Source organism: Canis aureus, chromosome 16 (assembly GCF_053574225.1).
Source record: "Canis aureus isolate CA01 chromosome 16, VMU_Caureus_v.1.0, whole genome shotgun sequence".
Classification (NCBI taxonomy): Eukaryota; Metazoa; Chordata; class Mammalia; order Carnivora; family Canidae; genus Canis; species Canis aureus.
Genome location: NC_135626.1, coordinates 25,333,111 through 25,357,647, shown reverse-complemented (window position 1 = coordinate 25,357,647; position 24,537 = coordinate 25,333,111). Strand labels below are relative to the sequence as shown.

Sequence of the window (24,537 nt, the reverse complement as noted above, 5' to 3'; positions counted from 1 at the left end):
AAAAACTTTAAAAATATAACAGAATTAAAATATTTTCATATCCTCTTTCTTAAAAGATTTTAAAGTATGCAAATAAGATGAAAATGTGTTTTTATTGTTGGTGCAAAAACATTCCTGAGTGAACACAGGCAAGTAAATGAGAAAACACAACAGAAAGCTTGGATCATTAAAGAGCCGGGAGTTGTTCGGGCACCCAAATAGCAGGTTTAATTTAAACATGTATTTGATTTTTTAAATAAAAACAAAACATATGCAATATTTAAATACAACATTAGGCATTAAGAAGTATTTGTTGTTAGAGATCAGAGGTCAGAGCCTGAAACTGTACTTCTGACACAGCTGGGAAGGCAGACAGCAGACTCATCAACTAGCGAGATGATGGTGAAAACCAAGCTCTCCAAGCAAGTTAGGAATAACCGAGAAGAGCAAAGACGTGAGAACAAAGACTCGGGGAATACCCACAGAAGGAAGCCAAGCCAGAAACATTAACAAAAGCAGCCCCATAAGCAAGGAAGGGATCTGGTAAGAGCAATGCCATGGAAACCAAGAGAGAAGAGGGCTTCAGGAGCGAGCCAGCAAAGTCAGAGGCTAAATCGAGATCAAAGAGGATGAAGACAAATCAAAAGCACAGTAGAATGTGACTGGCCATATTGAACTGGTTAAGATTACCTATTTCCATCTCAACGGACAGAACAAGAGTTTATCTTGTGGGGAGGGTGGGAAAGAGATGGACACTTAGAGAACAGACTTCAGTTATCATTCTCGCTGTCTGTAATCCAAGAGCAATAAAAGAGAAACTCTGGGGTGATTTGTTTCTTCTAAGGGCTACACTCACCGAACTGTGGAGCAGGCAGGATTCTGGCGGCTCGAATGGGGCCATGGCGGACAGAAAAGAGTTCCTGTGCTTCCCCACTGATCTGCACAAGAACACAGACAATTTCAGTGAATGAGAACAGAGGTCAGAACATGATTATAAGAAAATGAGATCTCCTAAATTTCATCAAATTTTTTTTGTCTGAGATGTAACATATGTACACATGCACACAGACGCACACATTTATGGCTGTTCACACACTTAAGTATATTCATGTTTAAATTATCACAAATATTTTCAGAAAATGCTAAGAGCACACGCACTTGATATATATAGGAAAATGAACGATCTGTTCTTAAAGTCTTTCATTCTTGTCTTTAAGAAACTCCTGTTAAGTCTGCTCAGTTCCTGCATGATGGCCTTCCATTTTAGAGCAAAGCAACTATGATTTTTTTTAATTAATACAGTTTTCCATGTCAGATAAAGGTAAATATTCTTAGTATTCTGAAAAGCAGAACTTAAATGTTGTAGTAACTTTCATAAATACATTATAAATGAGAAAAGGCAAAACATATTGCAAAGAACACTGTGGTGAATGTGAATGACCTGTGTACCCAGTTATGGTCCTACAACTAACCTAACTGTTAACCACCATGAGTAAATCATTTAACATATATAAACCCGTATTTTTTTCTTTTTAAAATAAATTTTGAATGACAATTATATATATTAAGGTGTATGACATGATTTAATATGCATATATGATAAAATGATCACTGCAGCCATCTCTTCAGTTACCTGGTTTGTATGATGACAGCACCAGTTTTCCAGTATTCAATACAGTGTTATTAACTATATTCATCACACACAAACATTAGATCCATAGACCTACTCATCTTACATAACTGCAACTCTGTACCCTTTGACCAACATCTCTCCATTCCCCCCACCTCCCCTAGGCCTGAATTCTCTTTTGCATTTATAAACTGAAAAGGTAAAGGGGCTAAAGGACCTCAAATATACTTGTAATTTCCATATTCTATGAATTATAAAAGTAATATGTAATAAATGTCATTTTTATTAAACACCTCGATCAAACACCATATGAATGTCTATTCGTTTTGAATCTTATCAGATTTATATCTCAGATATAAAGCATGCAGTAGCCTGTTAATCCAAAGGTAAAAGAGATACGACAATATATATGTTGAGTATGAAAACAATCACTTTCCAAAATTAGTGGCTCAAGGAAACACTCTGCTGTTAATTGAAGTATTGACCAGATTAAATTAGAATTAAAAAAAGGCTTTCCAGGGCAGCTCCGGTGGCGCAGCAGTTTAGTGCCGCCTGCAGCCTAGGGTGTGATCCTGGAGACCGGATATCGAGTCCCACATTGGGCTCCTTGCGTGGAGCCTGCTTCTCCCTCTGCCTGCCTCTCTCTCTCTCTCTGTCTCTCATGAATAAATTTTAAAAATCTTTAAAAAAAAAAAAAAAGGCTTCCAGACTGTTTTAAGTGGTAATGTAGCTCCCAATACATTTTCATAATTCTCAAGTGTTTGATGGAATACATGATATCAGACAGGGAAAATGGCAAAAAATATATATATAAAACTAGTTCTAAATACCCAAGAACTGACGACAGGTGTAGTAAGATAAACATTCAATGGAGGAAACATGCTGATGGTAGTTTTATAATAGGCCTGCCAAACAAACAGTTTACAATATCAACAATATATATATAAGATAAAAGGCTTATAAAGCTTTCAATATTACACTGTAAATCTGCAGAGATGTCTTTAACTACTTTTTCAGATCTCCAGCTTTTCTTCTATCTGAATTTAAAAGCTGCAAAACTATCAATATTTTGTTTCTTTGAATGTTAAATTATGATGATGCTTAAAGAGCTATCATATTCATTTTGCTTATAAAAATTATTACAACTCATTGACTGACCACAATGGCAAATCCCTCTGCAACACTTGGGATACAGAAGATTTAAGGAATGCTAGGCTCTTCACACTAACTGTGCAACAACAGCACCACCTATCACCAATTACATATACCAAAGCCATAAACTCAATATAGCAAAAGATAAGAATTGAGCCTTCTACAAATTCCTTTTTGAACTTTAATTTTCTACATGAAAAACATGGCCATTACATATTGGAGCTCTTAAGTTTACAGTTCACTATTAGAGAACAGAATTTAAAATCTAGAGCAAGTTTCAAAAGGTCACTTTGTTCAACCTCCCACCCAATGCAAGAGTCATACATTCTCTGAAATCTAAACATATAAAATCTAAGTATCTGATCTTAAGCACATTTGCACTGAAAGGTATATCACTAATATAATCCAATTATATTATGGAGTTATTATTGCTACCTCCATGAAAATAGAGATATAAGAATGGATAAGTAATATTCTTCTTCAATATACATACTATTCTACTAACAAGAAAATAAAAAATTATAAAACAATACTGTAGAATTTGCACTGAAATTATAATTCAGAGCAACAAGAAACACTTCTCACTATAACAAATGTAAGCTCATATCTACAACAAATCATAGTATTCTGACACAAAATCTGCTCTGTACTATTACTGTCATATGCCACAGGTCTAGCATTTGGCTTTTGGTTCTCTGAAATAAATCTTCAAGTTAAAAAAAAAAAAAAGTCTAATCATGTTTAACTGAGGTATGTACTAAATTATACTAAATAATAAAGAATAAGGCAAACCTGCCTTGGCACTCTCACAGTATGATAAACTTTGGTTAGCACTGGATTCAATGCACAAGAGCTTACTCTGACATTGAAAAACATTTTGAAATCTGAACACACCATGCTCCTCAGCATAACAGCTTTCAAAACAGACCTAAATGCTCTATTCTATTCCAAGCTTCTACTCTAAATCCCTCTTTAAATATACAGGAACAGGTAAGAAAAAAACACTAGGAATGATTACAAAACACATCCTGCATTTATTATCCATCCTTTTCTACCTCTAAGCTAAATCCTAGAATCTTTAATTATAACATAAGGGAAGGGGAATGAAGAAACATTCTGTTGCTATTTATATATATTTGTGAATATGTTCAAATCAAGATTGTCAGAAGCATAATTCTAAAGTATCCTAAGTGAGTAGCAAACATCAAATTTTGGAGAGGAGGGAACTCTCCAAATTGTGGGTACAACTGCTACATTGGAATACTATTTCAGAACAGAAGTGCCAACAAAGTATATGCAGATGAGACATGCACATTTTAGAAAGAACACAAGATGGTTAAATCCTTACGGGCTCGGCTTTAGCTGCCCCTTTCAATTGCCTCTAATAATTTTATACACTATGTTCACTGGTAATTCTGCTCTCAAATAAATGAGTGTCAAAACTGATTAACTTTTTTAAAGGCTTTTACAGTGATTTTTACATATCATGAAAATAGCTCATTGAAAATGGCAAAAAATCTCAGAGATGAGGATTTTATGTGTCCTGACAAGAAACTACCAGGAGCTGTAAGTTCATTTTTAAACCAACAATAATAATAAACACAAGGGCAGAACTACAAGGAAGGGGTGTACCAAGCAATGTTCCAACTTCCTGGCAACGGTGGTAACTTGGGGAGAGGAGCAAACAGGGAGGAAACCTCTCCAAGAGTTCCTCATGGGTCTCTGCCTTTGTTCTTACTGGCATTTTAATTTCTGATGACAGACTTTTGTTGTTTGGAGCATAAACCGGACGTACCAGTTTGGAGGCACAATAAGGAGAACAAAGAATGATTTGTTCACACTGTAGGAAAAAAATCTTTTCCAACCATAGAAAATAGCTTTCGCATGGTGAAAATATGCAAATTACATACCAAACCAAAAAAGTGGAGGGGGGAATACAAGTTTAGAATCTCACAACTCAATCTACGGCAAAAGGAAATTATAACAGCCGAGACAATAATACACACAGAGAAAGGGCTATAACAGTTGTGGGAGAGCTTTATAACTACTGTTAAGAGAATTCTAAAACCAAATGAAGGTCATCAAGCCCTCAGAACCCAACTAGTTTCTGCAATCGTGATGACTTTTCAAAGGGATCTGACTACAAAACAGAAGTCAATTGAATACCAAGGACAATAATAATAATGCTCTATAATGACACAGAATCAGGACAAGAGTACACATATTTATACCTCCAAACCCCCTTTTAGATACTGGCCAAATGGAGAATTGTGTCTGCAGTTGATTGTTTTTAGCAAACTTTGTTGAAAGATAACAGGCACAGAAATAACACATAAATCATATATATACATATATGTATAGCTTAATGAATTTTCCATGTTAATATACCTCTGTTACCAGTACAATCATTAAGAAACAGAACATGACAGATACTCAGAGGGTCCCTCCAACACCCCTTTCCAGTCACAAACCCAACTCAAGAATAACCATAACCACTATCTTGACTTCTAATACATTACACGTAAGTTTTACTCATTCAATTTTATGCACAGAATCACAAGGTATGCACTCTTTCATGAATGGATTCTTATGCACACTACATGTGCATGAAATTCATTTGTATTACAGTATATGAGTATTTTTTTATTGTACTTTTTTATTCTTGTTGCTATACAGATTTCCATTGCATGAAAAATACTACAATTTATTCATTTTACTGTTGGTGGACTTCGGGTTGTTTTGAGGTTTTTGCTCTTATGATGTTAGGAAAAGTTGTGAAAATTTTCAGGTGAGAAAAAAAATACTGTATGTCCTTTGATTGGATTACCAAGAGCATCTAGTGGACCCTTTGGGGTTATTGGATTCTATAGACATCTCCACCTTTGTTTTGACTGGGTTATTTTGCAATACCGTAAGTTACAGAAAACCAGTAGTAATGCTACTGACTTGTCCACAGAAATGCAAATTAATTTTGTCTGAAAGAGATAAAACTGAATTGCACTCTACAAAAAGGATGATTCCAGGCAGTATACTTTAGTTTCAATAGTATATTAACCGAGTTTGTAAGTTCATTTCAAGTATTCCCCTAATTGCCTGAATCCACTCTTCAGGTTCTCCCTTGAACCAGCTGTAATGACTTACCAAATACCTCATTTATTAATCAGTTTTATTTATTAATAAAATCTATGATATGTGTCCATTTTATACTCATATGAGAGCCATGATTTTACCATTTTTAAAATGAATATTCTGGCACATTTTGTTTAGCAAACATATATATGTATTTCTTCTGGATATAGATCTACCAGTAGAATTGCTCCTATATTAGGCATATGTGTGTATTTTGTAGATTTCAATAAAATAGTTTTCTACAGTGATTGTACAAATTTACACTTCCACCAGCAACGTAAAAGAATTCTACTTGCTCCACATCCTCACCAACAGTTTGTATCATTCTGGTAGGTGTTCAATGGAACTGTCATTGTGGTTTTAATTGGCATTTTCCTCATGACTGAGGAGGTTGATAGAATGCCTTTTCATTTGCTTACCGGAATTCAGTAGTTATACTATTCCATGAATGACTGTCAAAGTCTCCTGCCCACTACAGTTGCCTGATTCCAAGAGATTATGGATTTAAATCTATTATGCACAGAGAATGAAATGCAGATAAGTCTCCTCTGAAAAGCAATGCTGCCTCAAACCAACTATATAAGCAGTCTTTATTACAGTGTCCCTCCATCAGGCCAAATGATGTAAGACTTTTGTCCTGGAGGACTCTCGATTTCCAGATGTATCTGTGATAAACAGTTCAAAATACAAATGAGATTCAAAAACTCATTTCAAGAAAAAGGTAGAACTTTTTGTACCTAATCGACTTCATATCTTAATTCCAAATCCAGTAATGAGCAACCTTTCCCCCAAACTAAGACACAATGGTTTAGTTACAGCAACATGATATCCATCTCTTGGAGTGGAAAATACTGATTTGTAAAAATTCATACAAACATTCCAAGCAAATTCAGTCCCTGTTTAAGATAGGAAACACAAAAATCACTGTATATTTCCCTAGAACTCAAGCAGTTCAAGCAAAAGATAATGATTAGTAGTGCTTTTTCTTGATAAATACTTTAACAAGTTTTCACCTTTAAAATAAAAAAATTAGGGACGCCTAGGTGGCTCAGCATTGAGCATACTTTCGGCTCAGGGCATGATCCCGTGGTCCCAGGATTGAGTCCCACATCAGGCTCCTTGAGTGGAGCCTGTTTCTCCCTCTGCCTGTGTCTCTGCCTCTCTCTCTCTCTCTCCGTCTCTCATGAATAAATAAATTTAAAATTCTTTAAAAGTATAAAGAAGAAAGAAAAAGAAAACCAAGACACCAGACATGAAAGACAACAGAAGAAAAAGTATTCCCCATGTTTGTCTCATGCATATCCTGACTTTCAATAAAAAATATCTTTCATGTCAGAGTGCTCCAGGTTAGTAATGCTCTGGTTCCACCTAAGAAGTCTGAGGGAGTAAAAGCAGCCAACAGCGTGGACACTAGAAGTTTTATATTTTTCCCAAAATCATGGCCTATGGCAACAATGCCAAGTACATACAATATGCCAAGATCATCAGTTATAAATATCACCAATCAACAACATCAAATATTCCAGAAGTTTATTTTAGTTTTAAATTTAGTAGAAAATAACTTATTAGAACTATACAAATTTGCTAAATCTGAGTTTGGCTGTAAAGTAAGGGCAAGGGCAGCCCGGGTGGCTCGGCAGTTTAGTGCCGCTTTCAGCACAGGGCGTGATCCTGGAGACCCAGGATCAAGTCCCACCTCGGGCTCCTGGGATGCAGCCTGCTTCTCCTTCTGCCTGTGTCTCTGCCTCTCTCTCTGTGTGTGTCTCTCATGAATAAATAAATAAAATCTTTAAAAAAATAAAAATAAGGGCGAAGATACATCTACCTAAAAAGGCAACTGTGATTATTTAAATGGTGTATTTAAAATATGCAACATAAAACCGTTAAATTCAAGAAGATTCCTGTTGAATGAATGGATGAATAAATACCTGCATCTGTATCAGCCTCATTATTCAATCTTAAGGATATTAAGCATAAATTTGACTTGCCCCCACTGTTTTCAAAGCATATTATTAACACTTCATGTCTGGAAATTTGTTATAATATTCTATCATAAAACACATTTGATACAACTCATTCTTGAACCCACCATATATTATTTCTTACGTTTTACAGCTCTCAATAAAAGGACTCTCACCAAAGTGGAAAGGAGCATACCATCTGTGCAGCAGTTTTTAGCGCACTAAGTTTTCACTTTCACTCAAGATCCAGGCAGTCCCCAAGCCTCTCTGGCAAATATCCCACACTCATTCCAACCTTCATGTGTTTATATAATGTTTTTACATGCAACAAGTTTTCTTACCAACTGTGACGTAAAAACAGCTCATTTGAATATGCAAATGTAGAGCTAGCAATCTTTCTAATTGTTCCACATCCACTAACCGTAGACAAAACTGAAATGAAGTTCCTTTTAAAAAGAACATCATTTCACTAGTTTTATTTTTTTTTAAAGATTTATTTATTCATGATAGACATAGAGAGAGAGAGAGGCAGAGACACAGGAGGAGGGATAAGCAGGCCCATGCCGGGAGCCTGACGTGGGACTCGATCCCGGGACTCCAGGATCGCGCCCTGGGCCAAAGGCAGACGCAAAACCGCTGAGCCACCCAGGGATCCCCCATTTCACTAGTTTTAAACATAAAAGGTAAGGCGCCTGGGTGGCTCAGTTGGTTAAGCATCTGCCTTTGGCTCAGGTCATGATCCCAGGGTCCCAAGATTGAGACACACCTTGGGCTCCCTGCTCAGGAAAGAGCGTGCTTCTCCCTCTGCCTCTCCCCCTGTTCCTTCTCTCTCTTTCTCTCTCTTTTGCTCTCTCTCAAACAAGTAAAATCTTAAAAACAAAATAAAAATAAACTTAAAAGGTAACACCAAAAAAAAAAAAAAAAAAGGTAACACCAAGGACACCTGGGTGGCTCAATGGTGGAGGAGCATCTGCCTTTAGCTCAGGTCATGCTCCTGGAGTCCTGGGATGGAGTCCCACATCAGGCTCCCCAAAGGAAGTCTGCTTCTCCCTCTGCCTATGTCTCTGCCTCTCTGTCTCTCATGAATAAATAAATAAAATCTTTAAAAAAAAAAAAAAAAGGTAACACAAAATAAAAAGTTTTAATTAAGGAGAAAATGTAAACTAGAAACTTATTAATAATTTAGTAATATGCGTTCATTAGTTTTTTTTATTTTATTTATTTATGATAGGCACACAGTGAGAGAGAGAGAGAGAGGCAGAGACATAGGCAGAGGGAGAAGCAGGCTCCATGCACCGGGAGCCTGACGTGGGATTCGAACCCGGGTCTCCAGGATCGCGCCGTGGGCCAAAGGCAGGCGCTAAACCGCTGCGCCACCCAGGGATCCCGCGTTCATTAGTTTTAACAAATGTACCACACTAAAGCAAGATGTTAACAGGGACAAATGGGGTAGTAAGGGGAATGCAGGAATTTCTTTATACTTTCTACTAAATTCTTATGTAAACTTATAAAAAAATAAAGTCTACTAATTTTCATTTATATATAGATACAGATATGGAAAAATGTGGAAATTCCACAAATAAAGTTTAACCTTCTCTGATAACCCCCTCAAAAAAAATAAGGATAAAAGGTAAAAATAAAGAGTGAGAATGAAGAGGTGATGAGGTCTTATACTAAGGAATTTACTTTTTAAAACAACAAAAGGAACTCAGCCTATTTAAATGTACAAATGTATAGTTATCACTTTGTTAATTGTTACATATGTACTAATCAAACAGACCACACAACTGAACTGATGATGAAATTCTTTAAAAAGAAGATTGCTTCATGATTTTTTTAACTTAAAAGGTCACAACAATAATTTTTTTAATTACAAAGGAAAAGTAAAATTTTAAAGGGAGATAGGGAAAGGAGTGACAAACATCATTTTATACTGAAGTATCCAACTAAAAAGCAACAAAAAGACTACACCAGCTACATGAGTGACTATTATAACTTCAAAGCAATCTCTAATAAGAGCTGATAGTCTCTCTCTAGAATCACCTGGTGAGCCAATTTGATGATATATTTTCACTTTAGATCTAAGGTCACAAAGAACAATATTCCCCCAAAATGACCAGCCCAACAAGGCATCAGAATCTCCTATTAATATACTGTATTCAAAACCATTTTTAAACTCAGGCCTTTTTTTCACTAACAAGTCATTGCCAGGGCGTTATTTTATGTGTCACAGCTCTGTTCCAGCAATTTCAAAAACTTTAGATAGCACAGTTCGAAGAAAGTATTCCTAATAGTAAAACAGAATTCTTTTGATAGCTCCTAACATTAGGAGGAAGACAGGAACAACATTTTTGTTTTATTTTTGCCTAACTAACCACAAATGACTCAGTTAATGTCAGAGTGTCAGTATCTCTGTAACCTACTCTGTATGCCATCAAGAAAAAAATGCAAACCACAAAAACCACCTAAAACACATATTTTTGAGGACTAACAACTTATAGAGCAGATACTTGCTAACCACATAAAGCAGACAGCAACCGAGTCTATATTTTGGTCTTGACACTAAATTCAAAATACAAAACTTGAGGCAAGAAGGAAGTGAGTTTCAAGAACAATATAAAAACCACAGAACACAAATAATGAATGGAACTTGTAATCATATTTTCATACTCCCAAATTTTCGCACAGAGAGAGAGGAGTATTTTAAGGCAACTTCCACCTTTCCCCTTCAGCCTGATTTTTGAACGGAAGATCAAAGAAAAGCAGTTTAAACTCACATGTTCCTTTGGTTATGCAACACAGATTTAGACATTACACTTCAAAACCCCAGCCACTACTTCAGCACCACCAATCCAAATACCATTCCAAGCTTTGAAGCAGCCCTAATGGTATCTTCCATTTGCAAGTAACACTTCTGTAGTCAAAAGATCTTACTCAGGGTGGATGTTAATGTAAAACCACTCAGACTACATAGACACACATGCCTGGAGGCAGACTGGAAGGTGTTCAGAAGTCAATGTAACACCATTACAGAGAGTGTCAGCCTAGCAGCTGTCATAAACACTTCATCATCACTCACACACACAAACTGGATTCCCTTTAACTTGTTATTTTATTTTGTGCAGAATACATGTCCAGTTGGAAAGAGAGAAAACAGGGCTACAGATAAGCCAATTTTGGCTTACAGCCTTTTTCCACTTCTAAAAGACTGAGTTTGTCATATTTTGTTGGTATTGTAAACCTATCCTGATATAATCTGTTGACTGAAGATAGTTTTGCAATGGATAGCTAAGAGAAACATCATATTAAGTAGAAGCCTAAGATTTTTTCTCCTGTAAGACAGATATCATACAAACTTGTAAGACTGACAAGATGATAAAAAATGACTGACAACACCAATGGGAGCAGGAAATGGAGCAACCAGAACTCTGATATTGCAGATGGAAGTGTATAATGATACAACCTCTTTGAAAAACTGTAAGCAATTTCTAATCAAGTTAAATATATGTCTAACCTGTGACCCAGCATTTCTGCTCCTAGGTACATACTCAAATATAGAGTACATATGGGGCACCTGGATGGCTCAGTCAGTTAACCATCTGACTTGATTTCAGCTCAGGTCATGATTTCGGGGTTGAGAGATTGAGCCCTGCCTTAGGCTCCAAGCTGGGCATGGAGCCTGCTTAAGATTCTTTCTCCCCACTTCTTTCTCTACCTCTCCATACCCCCTCAAAAAAAGAAAAACAGGGCACATATATCTTCAATTACGTTCACAGGAGTTACATTCATTATAGAAACACAAATGCCCACCAAAATGAGAATAGATAAACAAACTGGTATAGTTAATCAATGGAATATACCACAGTAATAAAATAAAAAATACAAACTACTGCAACGTGCAACAACATGGATGGTTCTAAACAATTTGAGCCCCACAGAGGGTGTAGAGATTACTTTAAAGTAAAATAATCTCTAAAAAAATAGTTAAATTGACAAGGTAATAGAAACTTATAGGTATGTGTCTAAAATAATGTGTGTGAAAAAATAAAATAATGTGTGTGGTATATTCTGATTATTCAAATTACAGATGCTATTATGTATACTAACATTATGAAACTTCACTAGGCAGCACAAGTATCAAGACTCCCCCAGGCATCTCATCACTACTCAGTGCTCTATAGCACTCTATTCATCCCTCCATTGAAACACTGATTTCACAGGCCAGAGTTTCTCACCCTCGGCCTTACTGACATTTTGGAAGGACAATTCTTTGTTATGGGAAGTTGTCCTGGACATTGTAGGATGCTTAACAGCATCTCTGGCTTTTACCCACTAGATGCCAGTAGCAACTCCCAATCGTGATAATAAAAAATGTCTGCAAATAGGGCCAAATGTCTCCTAGGGAGCAAAAGCACTCCCATTTGAGAAGCACTGACACAGACTGCAATTAAGTAGTGACATCTCACACAAGTAGAATATGAGCTCCTCAAGGCTCAGGTCTTAGTTATATTTGTATCCTCTAATACTTGGCATAGACCCTAAATGTGGCTGAATGGAAAAATTATGGTGCTATTAATTAATAAAAATAGAGATTTTAGGAATAAAGGATAAATTAGAAACGGAATGGGATATAGCAAACAGCAAACAATTATGAAATTTAGTTTGGGTCTTTCTGAAATTGACTCTAGCACTCTTAGATGAAAATATTCAGCAAAAGACTGAAATCTTGAAACACATTTACTAAACATATATACATATATATGTGTGCATGTACACATACATTTACAAATGATCATATGCATATAACCAAATAACGGCCAATGTACTTGGTACCAGATATTAAGACCATTAAGATATGACCACAGTTCAGGGCACCTGGGTGGCTCAGTTGGTTAAGCAACTGACTCTTGGCTTCAGCTCAGGTCATGATCTCAGGTGATGAGATCAAGCGCCATGTTGGGGCTTGGTGCAGAATCTCCTTGAGATGCTCTCTCTCTCTCTCTCTCTCCCCCCCTCGGCCCCTCCCCCAGCTTGCACACTCCAATTCTCTAATAAATAAATTTTTGAAAGGAAAACATAGGAGAATATCTTCATAGCTTTACAGTAAACAAGGATACAAAAAGCATTAACAGAGTAAATCACTTAAAATTTGATCCAGATTTCTGTCATCAAGACAACATTAAGAAAGTGAAAAGTGGGCAGCCCAGGTGGCTCAGCGGTTTAGCACCGCCTTCAGCCCAGGGTGTAATCCTGGAGATCTGGGATCTAGTCCCATGTCGGACTCCCTGCATGGAGCCTGCTTCTCCCTCTCCCTGTGTCTCTGCCTCTCTTTCTCTCTCTCTCTTTCTCTCATGAATAAATAAATAAAATCTTTTTTTAAAAAGTGAAAGTGTTGGGATCCCTGGGTGGCGCAGCGGTTTGGCGCCTGCCTTTGGCCCAGGGCGTGATCCTGGAGACCCGGGATCGAATCCCACGTCGGGCTCCCGGTGCATGGAGCCTGCTTCTCCCTCTGCCTATGTCTCTGCCTCTCTCTCTCTCTCTGTGTGACTATCATAAATAAAATTTTTTTTTAAAAAGTGAAAGTGTAAGAATACCTACAAAGGAGACTATTAAGACGAACAATGAATTGGAAAATAGATTGTAGATTGCATAATAGTATTTTATCAAATATAAATGTCCTGATTTTGACAGTGGAATGGTTGTATAAGATAATATGCTTATTCTTAGGAAATATAAAACGAATTATTTATGGAAAAGGGGTACATGATTTCTCCTACTGATAAATGGTTCAGAAAAAAATCCGCACGAATAAGAACACTGAGAGAATAATACAGCAAATGGAGCAAAATGTCCCTAACTGGTAAATCAAGAAGTACCTTGTAAATTTTTCTAGAAGTTTAAAATTACCGCAAAATAAAAAGCATCTTCAATACTCCACAATGAGATACTGGTACATACCTACCAGAATGGTTAAAATTTTAAAAGCTGTAAATACCAAGAGCCAATGAGAAATAGAGAGCAAATAAACTTTCATACATTACATATTGGTAAAACTGCTTTGGAAAACTGGCTATATGTACTAAAGTTAAACATACACCTATACTATGACACAGCAAATCTACTCTAGGCCTATATATACAAGAGAAGTGGGTGCAATAGGGATGCCTGGATGGCTCAATCGGTTAAGCATCTGCCTTTGGCTCAGGTCACAATCTCAGGGTCCTGGGATCAAGGCCCATGTGGGGCTCCTTGCTCACCAAGGAGTCTCCCCACTCTCCCTCTCTTTTGCCTCCCCCGGCCCCCACTCCTGCTCTCTCACTCACTCACTCTCTCAAGTAGATAAATAAAATTCCTTTGAAAAATGTGTGCAGGGGGATCCCTGGACGGCTCAGCGGTTTGACGCCTGCCTTTGGCCCAGGGTGCAATCAATCCTGGAGTCCCGGGATCGAGTCCCGCATCGGGCTCCCGGCATGGAGCCTGCTTCTCCCTCCTCCTGTGTCTCTGCCTCTCTCTTTCTCTCTATGTCTATCATAAATAAGTAAATAAATAAATCTTTTTAAAAAAAAAAGAAAAATGTGTGCAGTATAAGTTCACAAAGAAACATATATAAGAACATTCAGAACAGCTTTATTCAAAAAAAAAAAAAAAAAGAACAGCTTTATTCATAATACTCAAAAACCAGAAACAACAAAAATGACTATTGGCTATATAACGGACTTTTTTAAATGTGTTGTATTCGTGATAAAATATTTCACAGAAAATAATTAGAACAAATTACTGCTACACACAAGACATGAAAGAATCTCATAGCTTTTCTACTAAGAGAAAGAAGCCAGAAATAAAAAAAATACAGATTGTATTATCTACAACCATATTTTTTTAATGAAGTTCGAGAACAGAAAAACTAATCTCTGGTGACAGAAGTCAGAATACTGGTTATTGGAGCTATAAGAAGGACAATATTAACAGGGAAGAGGAAGACTTCAGAGTTGCTGGAAATGTTCTATATCTTAATCTGAGTTATGTATAGAGGTTATATACATATATAAAAATGCAATCTGTACACTTAAGATCTGTGCACTTAAAATATTCAATGAAATTTTTAACAAGAGAATTTATAACAAAAAAAGAAACTGCCTTCCATGAACTCATAAGTCTGCTTATGTCCAAAGAATATCTTTTGCTTTAGAGTAGAAAACATCAAAAATATTTCAAACAAGAAAGATTCTAATTTACAATAATAAATTTCAAACTAAGAGTGTGTATATTAAATCAATAAGTCACATAAAGCCATTATTAAAACAGAAGGAAAGATTAAATTTCAGATGCAAGATTTCTTTAAAGTGACACAGTAAGAAACACACTCTAAACGAAAGTACTTTTCTCCATTAATACAGGTGGATTCTGGAAGTTATTTCAATATTATTTTTCATTTTTGTTTTTATTCACTTTATGACACCCTAAGCTCTTCCCCCACAGATGACTAAAGAGCCATCCTTTATTTTTCTCCCCAGTAATAAGAGATTGGACCAAACAAAATAAGGCCCTGTTCTCAATGAACACAATTTTTTGATTCAGGTCCCCAAACTTCCTCTGCTTGCCAGTTAACCCAAATCACAGACTTTATAATGCTCCCAAATGAAACTCATAAAAATTGTTTCCTGGCTAGCAATCTTGACATGGCAAGATCTATTGGCACTCAACTTCTAATAAATAATAGACTAATTGGTATTTACCTCAAATATGCCCTTGCACGTTTCTCTAAAGCTATAGTGTAAAAGCTACATACACGAAAAGCTTTAGGGCAAATACTTTCAGGGGAACAGCTGCAGTTTTCTTAATGCAATGTGTTAGTGACACCTAGTGTCCTATCTTTGAAGTACAGTCAGAGCTTCAAGAAAGTGCTCCAAAAGTTAACTTTTTGTCCCCCAAAATGTTAACTTATTGAACCTAAAATATAATGAGTTAACATTTGGAGTGCTTTCCTGGAGCTGGAGGGGAAGTGGGCAGGGAGACGGATTAACTGAGTGAGGGGTATTAAGGAGGGCTCTTGTGATGAGCACCAGGTGTTATGTGTAAGCAATGAATCATTAAGTTCTACTCTTGAAACTAATATTACACCATATGTTAACTAACTAGAATTTAAATTAAAACTTGACACATGGGGTGCCTGAGTCGCTCAGTCAGTTAGGTGTCCACCTACAGCTCAGCTCATGATTCCAGAGTCCTGGAAGGGAGCCCCACATCAAGCGCTGAGCAGGAAGCCTGCTTCTCCCTCAGCCCTCTTGTACTCCCCCTGCTTGTGCTCTCTTGCTTGCTCTCTCTCAAATAAATAAATAAAATCGTAAAAAAAAAAAAAAAATCAAAGATACAGATGCAGTGAAACGCCGAGACACCTGCACCCCAATGTTTATAGCAGCAATGTCCACAATAGCCAAACTGTGGAAGGAGCCTCGGTGTCCATCGAAAGATGAGTGGATAAAGAAGATGTGGTCTATGTATACAATGGAATATTACTCAGCCATTAGAAATGACAAATACCCACCATTTGCTTCGACATGGATGGAACTGGAGGGTATTATGCTGAGTGAAGTAAATCAATCGGAGAAGGACAAAATTATATGGTCTCATTCATTCAGGAAATATTAAAAAATAGGGGCAGCCTGGGTGGCTCAGCAGTTTAGCGCTGCCTTCAGCCCAGGGTGTGATCCTGTAGACCTGGGACTGAGTCCCACGTCAGACTCCCGGCATGGAGCCTGCTTCTCCCTCTGCCTGTGTCTCTGCCTCTCTCTGTGTGTCTCTCATGAATAAATAAATAAAATCTTTTAAAAAAATGGGATCCCTGGGTGGCGCGGCGGTTTGGTGCCTGCCTTTGGCCCAGGGCGCGATCCTGGAGACCCAGGATCGAATCCCACGTCGGGCTCCCGGTGCATGGAGCCTGCTTCTCCCTCTGCCTGTGTCTCTGCCTCTCTTTCTCTCTCTGTGTGTGACTATCATAAATAAATAAAATTTTTTTAAAAATCTTAAAAAAAAACATAAAAAAATAGTGAAAGGGAATAAAGGGGAAAGGAGAGAAAATGGGAAATATCAGAGAGGGTGACAGAACATGAGAGACTCCTAACTCTGGGAAATGAATAAAGGGTGGTGGAAAGGGAGGTGTGCGGGGGGTTGGGGTGACTAGGTGACGGGCACTGAGGGGGGCACTTGACGGCATGAGCACTGGGTGTTATGCTATTTGTTGGCAAATTGAACTCCAATAAAAAACAATTTTTTTTAAATTGCACAAATCAGAAAGCCGGAATAATAGCTATCTCTAAGTTTGGCAAATGTTACTGGTAATACAATGTATGTCCCTAGATGGAATACAGATCAGTCGAATCCTATTGGGATGAATAGTGATGGATGGTCACATTGCCCTAGATTTCTTGTTGGCTGGGTGTAGGGGCATCAGTGTCACTGTTAACAACTTCTGAGCTTGGACCAATAAAGTTGCATGGGCAGAACAAAAAAAAAACAAAAACTTGAAATATGAAAAAAAAATTTTGAAATTAAATCAATATGCTCTTTCATGCTATGCAACTATCATCTTCTAGGTGTTGCAATGAATAAATTTTCAAGATTTTTTAAGATATTAAAAACTTCAAAAGAGGATCATAAAACTAAGTAGCCATTTAAACACATAGCAAAAAAAAGTAGGGAGGGATCTCTGGGTGGCTCAGCGGTTTGGCGCCTGCCTTTGGCCCAGGGCGCGATCCTGGAGACCTGGGATCGAATCCCACATCAGGCTCCTGGTGCATGGAGCCTGCTTCTCCCTCTGCCTATGTCTCTGCCTCTCTCTCTCTCTCTGTGACTATCATAAATAAATAAAAAAAAAAAAAGTAGGGAAAACTATCAGGACTCTTATAAAGGTCTATCTTGGATTTCATACCTGCTGAAAATTTTAAATGAGAATTCTTTATTATGTATATTGTGCAATGTAATTTTTGCCTTATATAATTTTTAACATAAGTCTAAGTCTAATAATAAAATTATATTTTTTCTAAAACTATGGCATCTTACATACCAGGTAGCACCAGCCCCAGGTCTAAACCATGGGAACATCTTTGACTCTTTCTCCACTCCTCTTAATGTCTTATCAGATACCACCACAACAAACTTAGTATAGTTTCACAACATCCCACAACTGGACAATGTTGAAACTGACTCCTAACTAGCCTTATAACCTTTGCTTTTCTCCTTATTCTCTATCCATCTCACTGTCATGGCAAGATATATCTTTAATAAATATGGATTTTGAGGGACACCTCAGTGGCTCAGCAGTTGAGGGTCTGCCTTCGGTTCAGGGACCCACATCGGGCTCCCTGCAGGGAGTCTGCTTCTCCCTCTGCCTGTGTGTCTGCTTCTGTCTCTGTCTCTCTCTCATGAATAAATAAATAAAGTTGTATGTATAAATAAATAAATAAATAAATAAATAAATAAATAAATAAATAAATAAAAATATATATGGATTTTAGAATCTATCTCTGTCACTCAAAGATATTTAGTGAGTTCATACAGGCTGAAAGATTAATAAATTCAAGTCCTCATCCTGCATTTCAAATTTCCTCCCTGAAGCTTCTGTATCTCATTCTCCATCCTGAGAGCATATAGCTACTAAAATGAATGTTAATAATCATAAAAATTACTATTGTCTGTGTTAAATGAAATACCACATGACTACAGGACGCCTAAAACATACCCATTGTCATAAACTCCTCCTCTACCTAGATGTTATATTGATGGTATTTGTCAAATAATGTTATGAATGCCTGATTATTTATTTTTTAATTTCCATTCTGGTACAAACAGATACTTCTGTTTGTGCAACAAATCATATTTGGATGATGTGCAACTCGCAAATAGCTACCAATGTCTAAAAGCTTACTCTCGTTTTCTGTACTTATTTTGTTGCTTACAACAACAAACACTCACTCTGATCAGTTTGTGGACCAGCACCAGCCATCCAATGGCCACAAACTTAAAACCAAACTCACTATCCTTCTACTCATATTTGCTCCTTATCATACCTTTACTACTTTTGTTAGACAAATCACCATCTAATCTGTTCAAAGTCCTCAAATGGCTTCTACAACTCAATGTTTCTCGTGAACAAAAAAAGTGTACACATCATTCCTAAAAGATATTCTAATTAGCCAACAAAACATGAAAAAGTTTTCCAACATTAATAGTCATCACCAGGTACCACTTATCAGAATGGCTAAAATTAAAAAGATGGACAACACCAAATGTTGATGAGGTTAGAGAACAACTCATTCACTGCAGGGGGAAATATAAGATGGCACAGCTACTTTGGAAAAAGGTTTGGACGTTTGCTATAAAACTAACCACATTTCTACCCCACAAACCTGCAACTCCATGTGTAGATACTTACCACTTTACAAAAAGACTGACAGAATATCTTCACAGCATCTTCAATCAGAAAAGGCAAGGGCAAAAAAATAAAAATAAAAAATAAAAAAAAATAAAAAAATAAATAAAATAAAATAAAAAAGAAAAGGCAAGGGTTGTAGACAGCCCAGCTATCATCATTAGGAGAAGGGATAAACTATGGTATATTCACACAATTGAATATTATTCAGCAATAAAAAGGAACAAACATGGGTGAATCTCACAAACATGCTGAGTGAAGGAAGCCTTACACATAAAAAATGCATATAGTATAATAGCACAGGAAGTCCTAAAACAGGCAACACTAATCTGTAGTGGGAAAACACAAGAACAGTGGTTGCCTCTGCACGAGACAGAAGAAAAATTCACTGGGAATAGGAATGAGGGGAAATTTCCTCAGTGATAAGCATGTTCTATCTTGACAGAGATCTGGGTTACCTAGGTGTATGCATTTGTCAAAGCCTAGGAAACTGACATATTAAGATTTGGGTATCTAATTGTATGTATATTTTAACAAAAACTAATCAAATGTGGAATGCTAGTTAATGATATGTGTCCAAAAGTAGTTGGAGGAAAGTCTACTGATGTTTGCAACTGACTTTGAAATGCATTGAATAAGACAGATATGAAATAAAGTATAGTAAAATTGTAATGGTTCAATCTAGGTAGTGGATATACATGTTTTTCACTGTAAAATTGTTTCAAATTTGCTCTGTGTTTACAATTTTTGAAGTCTGTGGTTGACCAAGCTCTAGCCCACTACCCACCTCTCAGGCATCATCCCCTAGCATTCTTCACCTTGCCCACCCACCTTCAGCTGAACTGCCTCCTTGCTGTTCTTGAATACAGGAAACATAATCCTAGCACAGAATAATGGATTTGAATGCTCTTCCCTCAAATACCCAGAAGGATCACTCCTCAGCATTTCTGCTCAAAGGATCTTTAGGCTTTCCCAGACCATCCTGTATAATATAGCAATCCACCACAATATCAACCACCCTACCCTACCACTTACCACCAGCTAGCCTGCTATGTGTTTATTACCATCTTCTCCACCTACCCAGAATGGAAATTCCCCAAGAAAAATGATTTTGTTTTGCTCATTGTTGTTTTCCCAGCACCTTATATAGGACCTGGCTTGTAAAAGGCAATCAATAAATCTTCACTGAGTGAATGAATTAATAAATAAATGGGGTAAGTATAAGTGGCATGGCTTTACAAGAATGCAATTTGGCCAATCTATCAAGAGCCTTGGTGTATCTACTTTTATTGATCTTTCCAAATCACATGATCATAAAGATATTTATCTCAATATTCTTTAAGAAGAAAAAAAACTTAAGAAATCTAAATCAATGTCCAACCATAGAGGACAGAACATTTCCACCTCAGAGCCACTGACTTTCCACCTCAGAGTTTGTTATTCTAAGCCTACCCTAGCTAAATCTTAACTTCTATGCCACTTACTTATTATTACAATCTCTTATTCTTTTTACATTTCACAATTATTCTTATCACAATTTAAGTTGTGTATTAGTTTATTTTTATTTAAATCCATCTTTCCTACTAGCTCCATTACAGCAAACATGGTATCTGTTTTGCTCAAAATACATACCGTATCCCAGATATGTACTGAAAAAATGAACACCTTTTTTTTTCTTTTTTTTTTTCTTAAATAGGCTCTATGCCCAGCAGGGAGCCCAACACAGGACTTGAACTCATGACCCTGAAATCAAGACCTGAGCTAAGATCAAGAGTCGGACACTTAACCAACTAGCCACCCAAAAGACCCAAAGTGAACACCTTTTAAGTCCTCATAGTTCACAGCACCAAGTCACTCAATGTATAAGACTGAGAGAAAAGAAAAACCAATAATGTAAGTATGACATATTAAAATGAATGAAATAAATACTGAGATAACAGCTAATAGAATTAAAGAATTGTGAAAGGAAGAGTACAGAACTGCTTATTTTTTTCATATGAATCACACAAAACTATTTGATTTTTAATCCATGTACAATCTTGATTTTTTTTTAAGTTAAGGATTTTAAGCAAGAGAATCTATATTTATATCACCAAAAAGAGGCAATGAGATTGTTAGGCATGAGTGGGAAAAGAGCCCGTTTATCCAGAACATCAACAAATAATCATGCTTTCTTATGTTACATCAGATGTGTTGAAAGAAGGGGCTTGACAGCTTGGGAAAGCTAGGAAAGCTGGTGTTTTCTTCCTACAGCCACCTCGTCTATATACAAAGTGGTGGGAACTGGGTAGTTGAGCAACTACATCTGGGCAATTCTGCTTCTGAGCTAACTCCACTTAACTATAACATTAAGATACCACCTAGGCCTTGTTCAAATTTGTGCAACTCATAGACAACTTTTTAAATGTGTAACCAGGATGTGTTTACTTTCTTAACCGGAGACTCAAAGGTTATATAAAATCAACAGGAGAAAACTCTGTTCACAAACTTGAAGCAAAAAAGTAAGCTATGGCTTGGACAGGGATTGACTCTCTGCCCACTCACACTTACTCAAAAGCAAATATGATTTATGGTCTGCAAAGATCCCTAAGAGCCAGGATTATTTCTAGGTTGACCAACATAAGCTCCCTACTGTCTAGCACATGGTAACACTTAAATGATTACTGAATAACTGACTAGTGATAAACAAGTTTTGGAAGGGTTTAGTTAGTAATGGGTAACAGTCACAGTACTCTATAAAAGATGAATAGCTGAAGGCACATATCATAACCTTTTAAAATGAAAACTTAAATTGAACTGCCAAAGTCTTTGCATGGCATTTCTTATGCCATCACATTTGAAGAGAAATGAAGTACAGCTCTGATATCATAGGCTTTCAATTTGAAGTCAGATAGAACTGGGTTCGAATTCCAACTTCACCTCTTAAAAGAGAAGTATGATGCTACCACTTACAAAATAGGATAACTTCTACCTCACAGCATACAACAGATGAGATGATGTGCATATAAAACGCTTTGAACACAGTAAGAGAACAACAAAAGGTTATTTTCCCAAACTGCCTTCTAAAATTCTTGAAACAGTCCTCACAGAGCTATAATACTACAATAGTAAACAACTAGCTAATGAACATTGCATGAAGAAAAGATTGAGTCTCTCAGAATACAATCTGTGCATAAGAATTACTTTAAAGAAGTAATTTAAATTACTCAGAAGACCTTTAAGTTACTGAGAGCTAAACACAAGTTAACTCTAAAACTATTAAGAGTGTTACCTCTAATTATAACCAGAACAAGTGGGTAGCCTGAGCACCACCCAAGGAATGTGCTTGATTCAGTGAACACCCTTAATCACATAGGCTCAACCTTCTTGTTAAAACTCTAGCTTCCCCTCTGCCTTCAAGTCTGTCAACAAACAGTGTAATGGATCAAGATACTGTATCTATTAATAAGAAAAAGTTATATTTACAAAATCTCTTCCCCTGATCACAACCTAGAAATATTTCTCTTGATGGGGGAAAAAAAGAACACTGCCTAATTTTCAGTCCTTTGTCCATGCCTTCAACATGATACTTAAATTACAAACAGTGCTGAAGGGCCATGAAAAATGTCAACTACACATTCCAAGAGGCAAAAGAAAGAGGACACTCATTTCGTGACATATTAGCAGAATTCTTCTACTTCTACAAAATAAAGCTAATCATTAAAAAAAAGAAATATAAAACCCCTAACCCTAAATAACTAATAATATCATACAGAATTATATGATTAGATGAAAGACCAAAGTTCATCATTAGTGATTTACCAAAGAATATCTTTGTACTTAAAATATTAAATTATGAAGTCCAAGGTGGTCATTACTTAATCACCTTTATGCCACTGTAGCCAAATTCTGTACTCAAGAACATCCTGAAGTCCTTTAAATTTGACATAATATACTATTTTTTCCTATAAATCTTTTAAGAATATTACAAAAAGAGAGGGGAAATTCTAGCTGAAACACATACACAAAGGGCTTCAAACTATTTGGTGAATGAATTTAATAAAGGTTCAAATTAAAACTCTGTGTATTGGCCTTGAGCCTCCAACAGCAAAAGAACCACACAACAGAAGTTCCCCTTCCCCCCACCATCTACTGGAGAGAGATGATATTTAGGCCGGAATGTAAGCACAAGCCAAAGTATGCAATCTGTACTACAGTTCACTCAGCTGTGATCCTACCAAGCCTCTTCCTCTTTTAGGACATTTTATTTTTGGTCATCCCAAAGAACATGTAGAATTTAAGAGGCAAACTGGGACCAGTATTAGGCAATTTTAAACATTTATCAAAATTGAAACTTATTTTATAAAATACACAGATATAAAATAATCTTTGCTCAAACTCATGTATTGCATCATTATGTCTAACAGTGGGGTGGGGGAAGACACATTCAAGTTTTTTCAATCTAGGGAACAAACTACATAAATTAAGGAAAAGCCAAATAATGGAATTATATACAGCTATAAAATTCAATAAAGAAGCTCTCTGAATACTGACATCATGAGTAAAACTCAGCAAGGTACAGACTAAGCTGTACATGCTCCCACCTGTTAAGGAGGGAAAGGTGGCAGAAACAAATTTATTTATGTTTCTTTTTGCAGAAAACACAGTTATAAGGATCCAAAAGAAACTAGAAATCCTGGTTGCCTCAAGGAGAAATGGGGAACAAGGATGGGAGGGAGTTTTCTAAACTGTCATAATCGAGAATTTTGTACCACATGAATGATTCAAATCATTGATTTTTTTTTTAAATGACTGCTAATCTTAAAAAAAGAAAAGAAAAAACCTTCTGTGACCTTGTTTACTCTTCTGGAAAATGGAAGGATAATAATAATATCTACTCAAGAGAGTTATTACGATGAAAGAATGACATCTGGCACATAAAGTGATTCCCACAATTCCCAGCCCGATGTCACAAATCATCTTCAGGCCCTCTGCCCCTCACTTGCCCCTTATTCTTTGTGCCTTGTTTGGTGTTACACAGAAACCTCTTAGCAACTGCTTGTGAAATAAATGGATGAGACCTTACAGAAAGTATGACCAGGTTTCGTATCAGCTAGCAAGCTGGCAAGTATTCTATCCTAGGGATTCAACCTTCTCCAGACTTACCGGAATGCTCCAGACCTGCATTCCGTCACTGTAGCCGATCATAATCAGCAGAGGCGGCTCATTCCCAGTGCTGTGTATTTCATGAAATTCCAGATTTCTTGATGTATCTGTGT

The 24,537-nt window shown here is 36.7% G+C and overlaps 1 protein-coding gene across 11 annotated transcripts in view; it reads right to left on the bottom strand.

The window, feature by feature from the left end:
• BCAS3 (BCAS3 microtubule associated cell migration factor) overlaps window positions 1-24,537 on the bottom strand; it is a 591,271-nt gene that overhangs the window by 539,212 nt on the left and 27,522 nt on the right. For all 11 annotated transcript variants that reach the window (XR_013354264.1, XR_013354262.1, XR_013354263.1 and 8 more), the window contains exons 5-6: window positions 24,425-24,531; window positions 836-917 (exon numbers count right to left, since the gene is read on the bottom strand). Coding sequence is in view for 8 of the 11 variants with exons in the window: in XM_077852358.1 (XP_077708484.1) it covers window positions 836-917; window positions 24,425-24,531 (189 nt within the window). In the remaining 3 variants the exon portion in view is untranslated. The remainder of the gene's footprint in view (window positions 1-835; window positions 918-24,424; window positions 24,532-24,537) is intronic.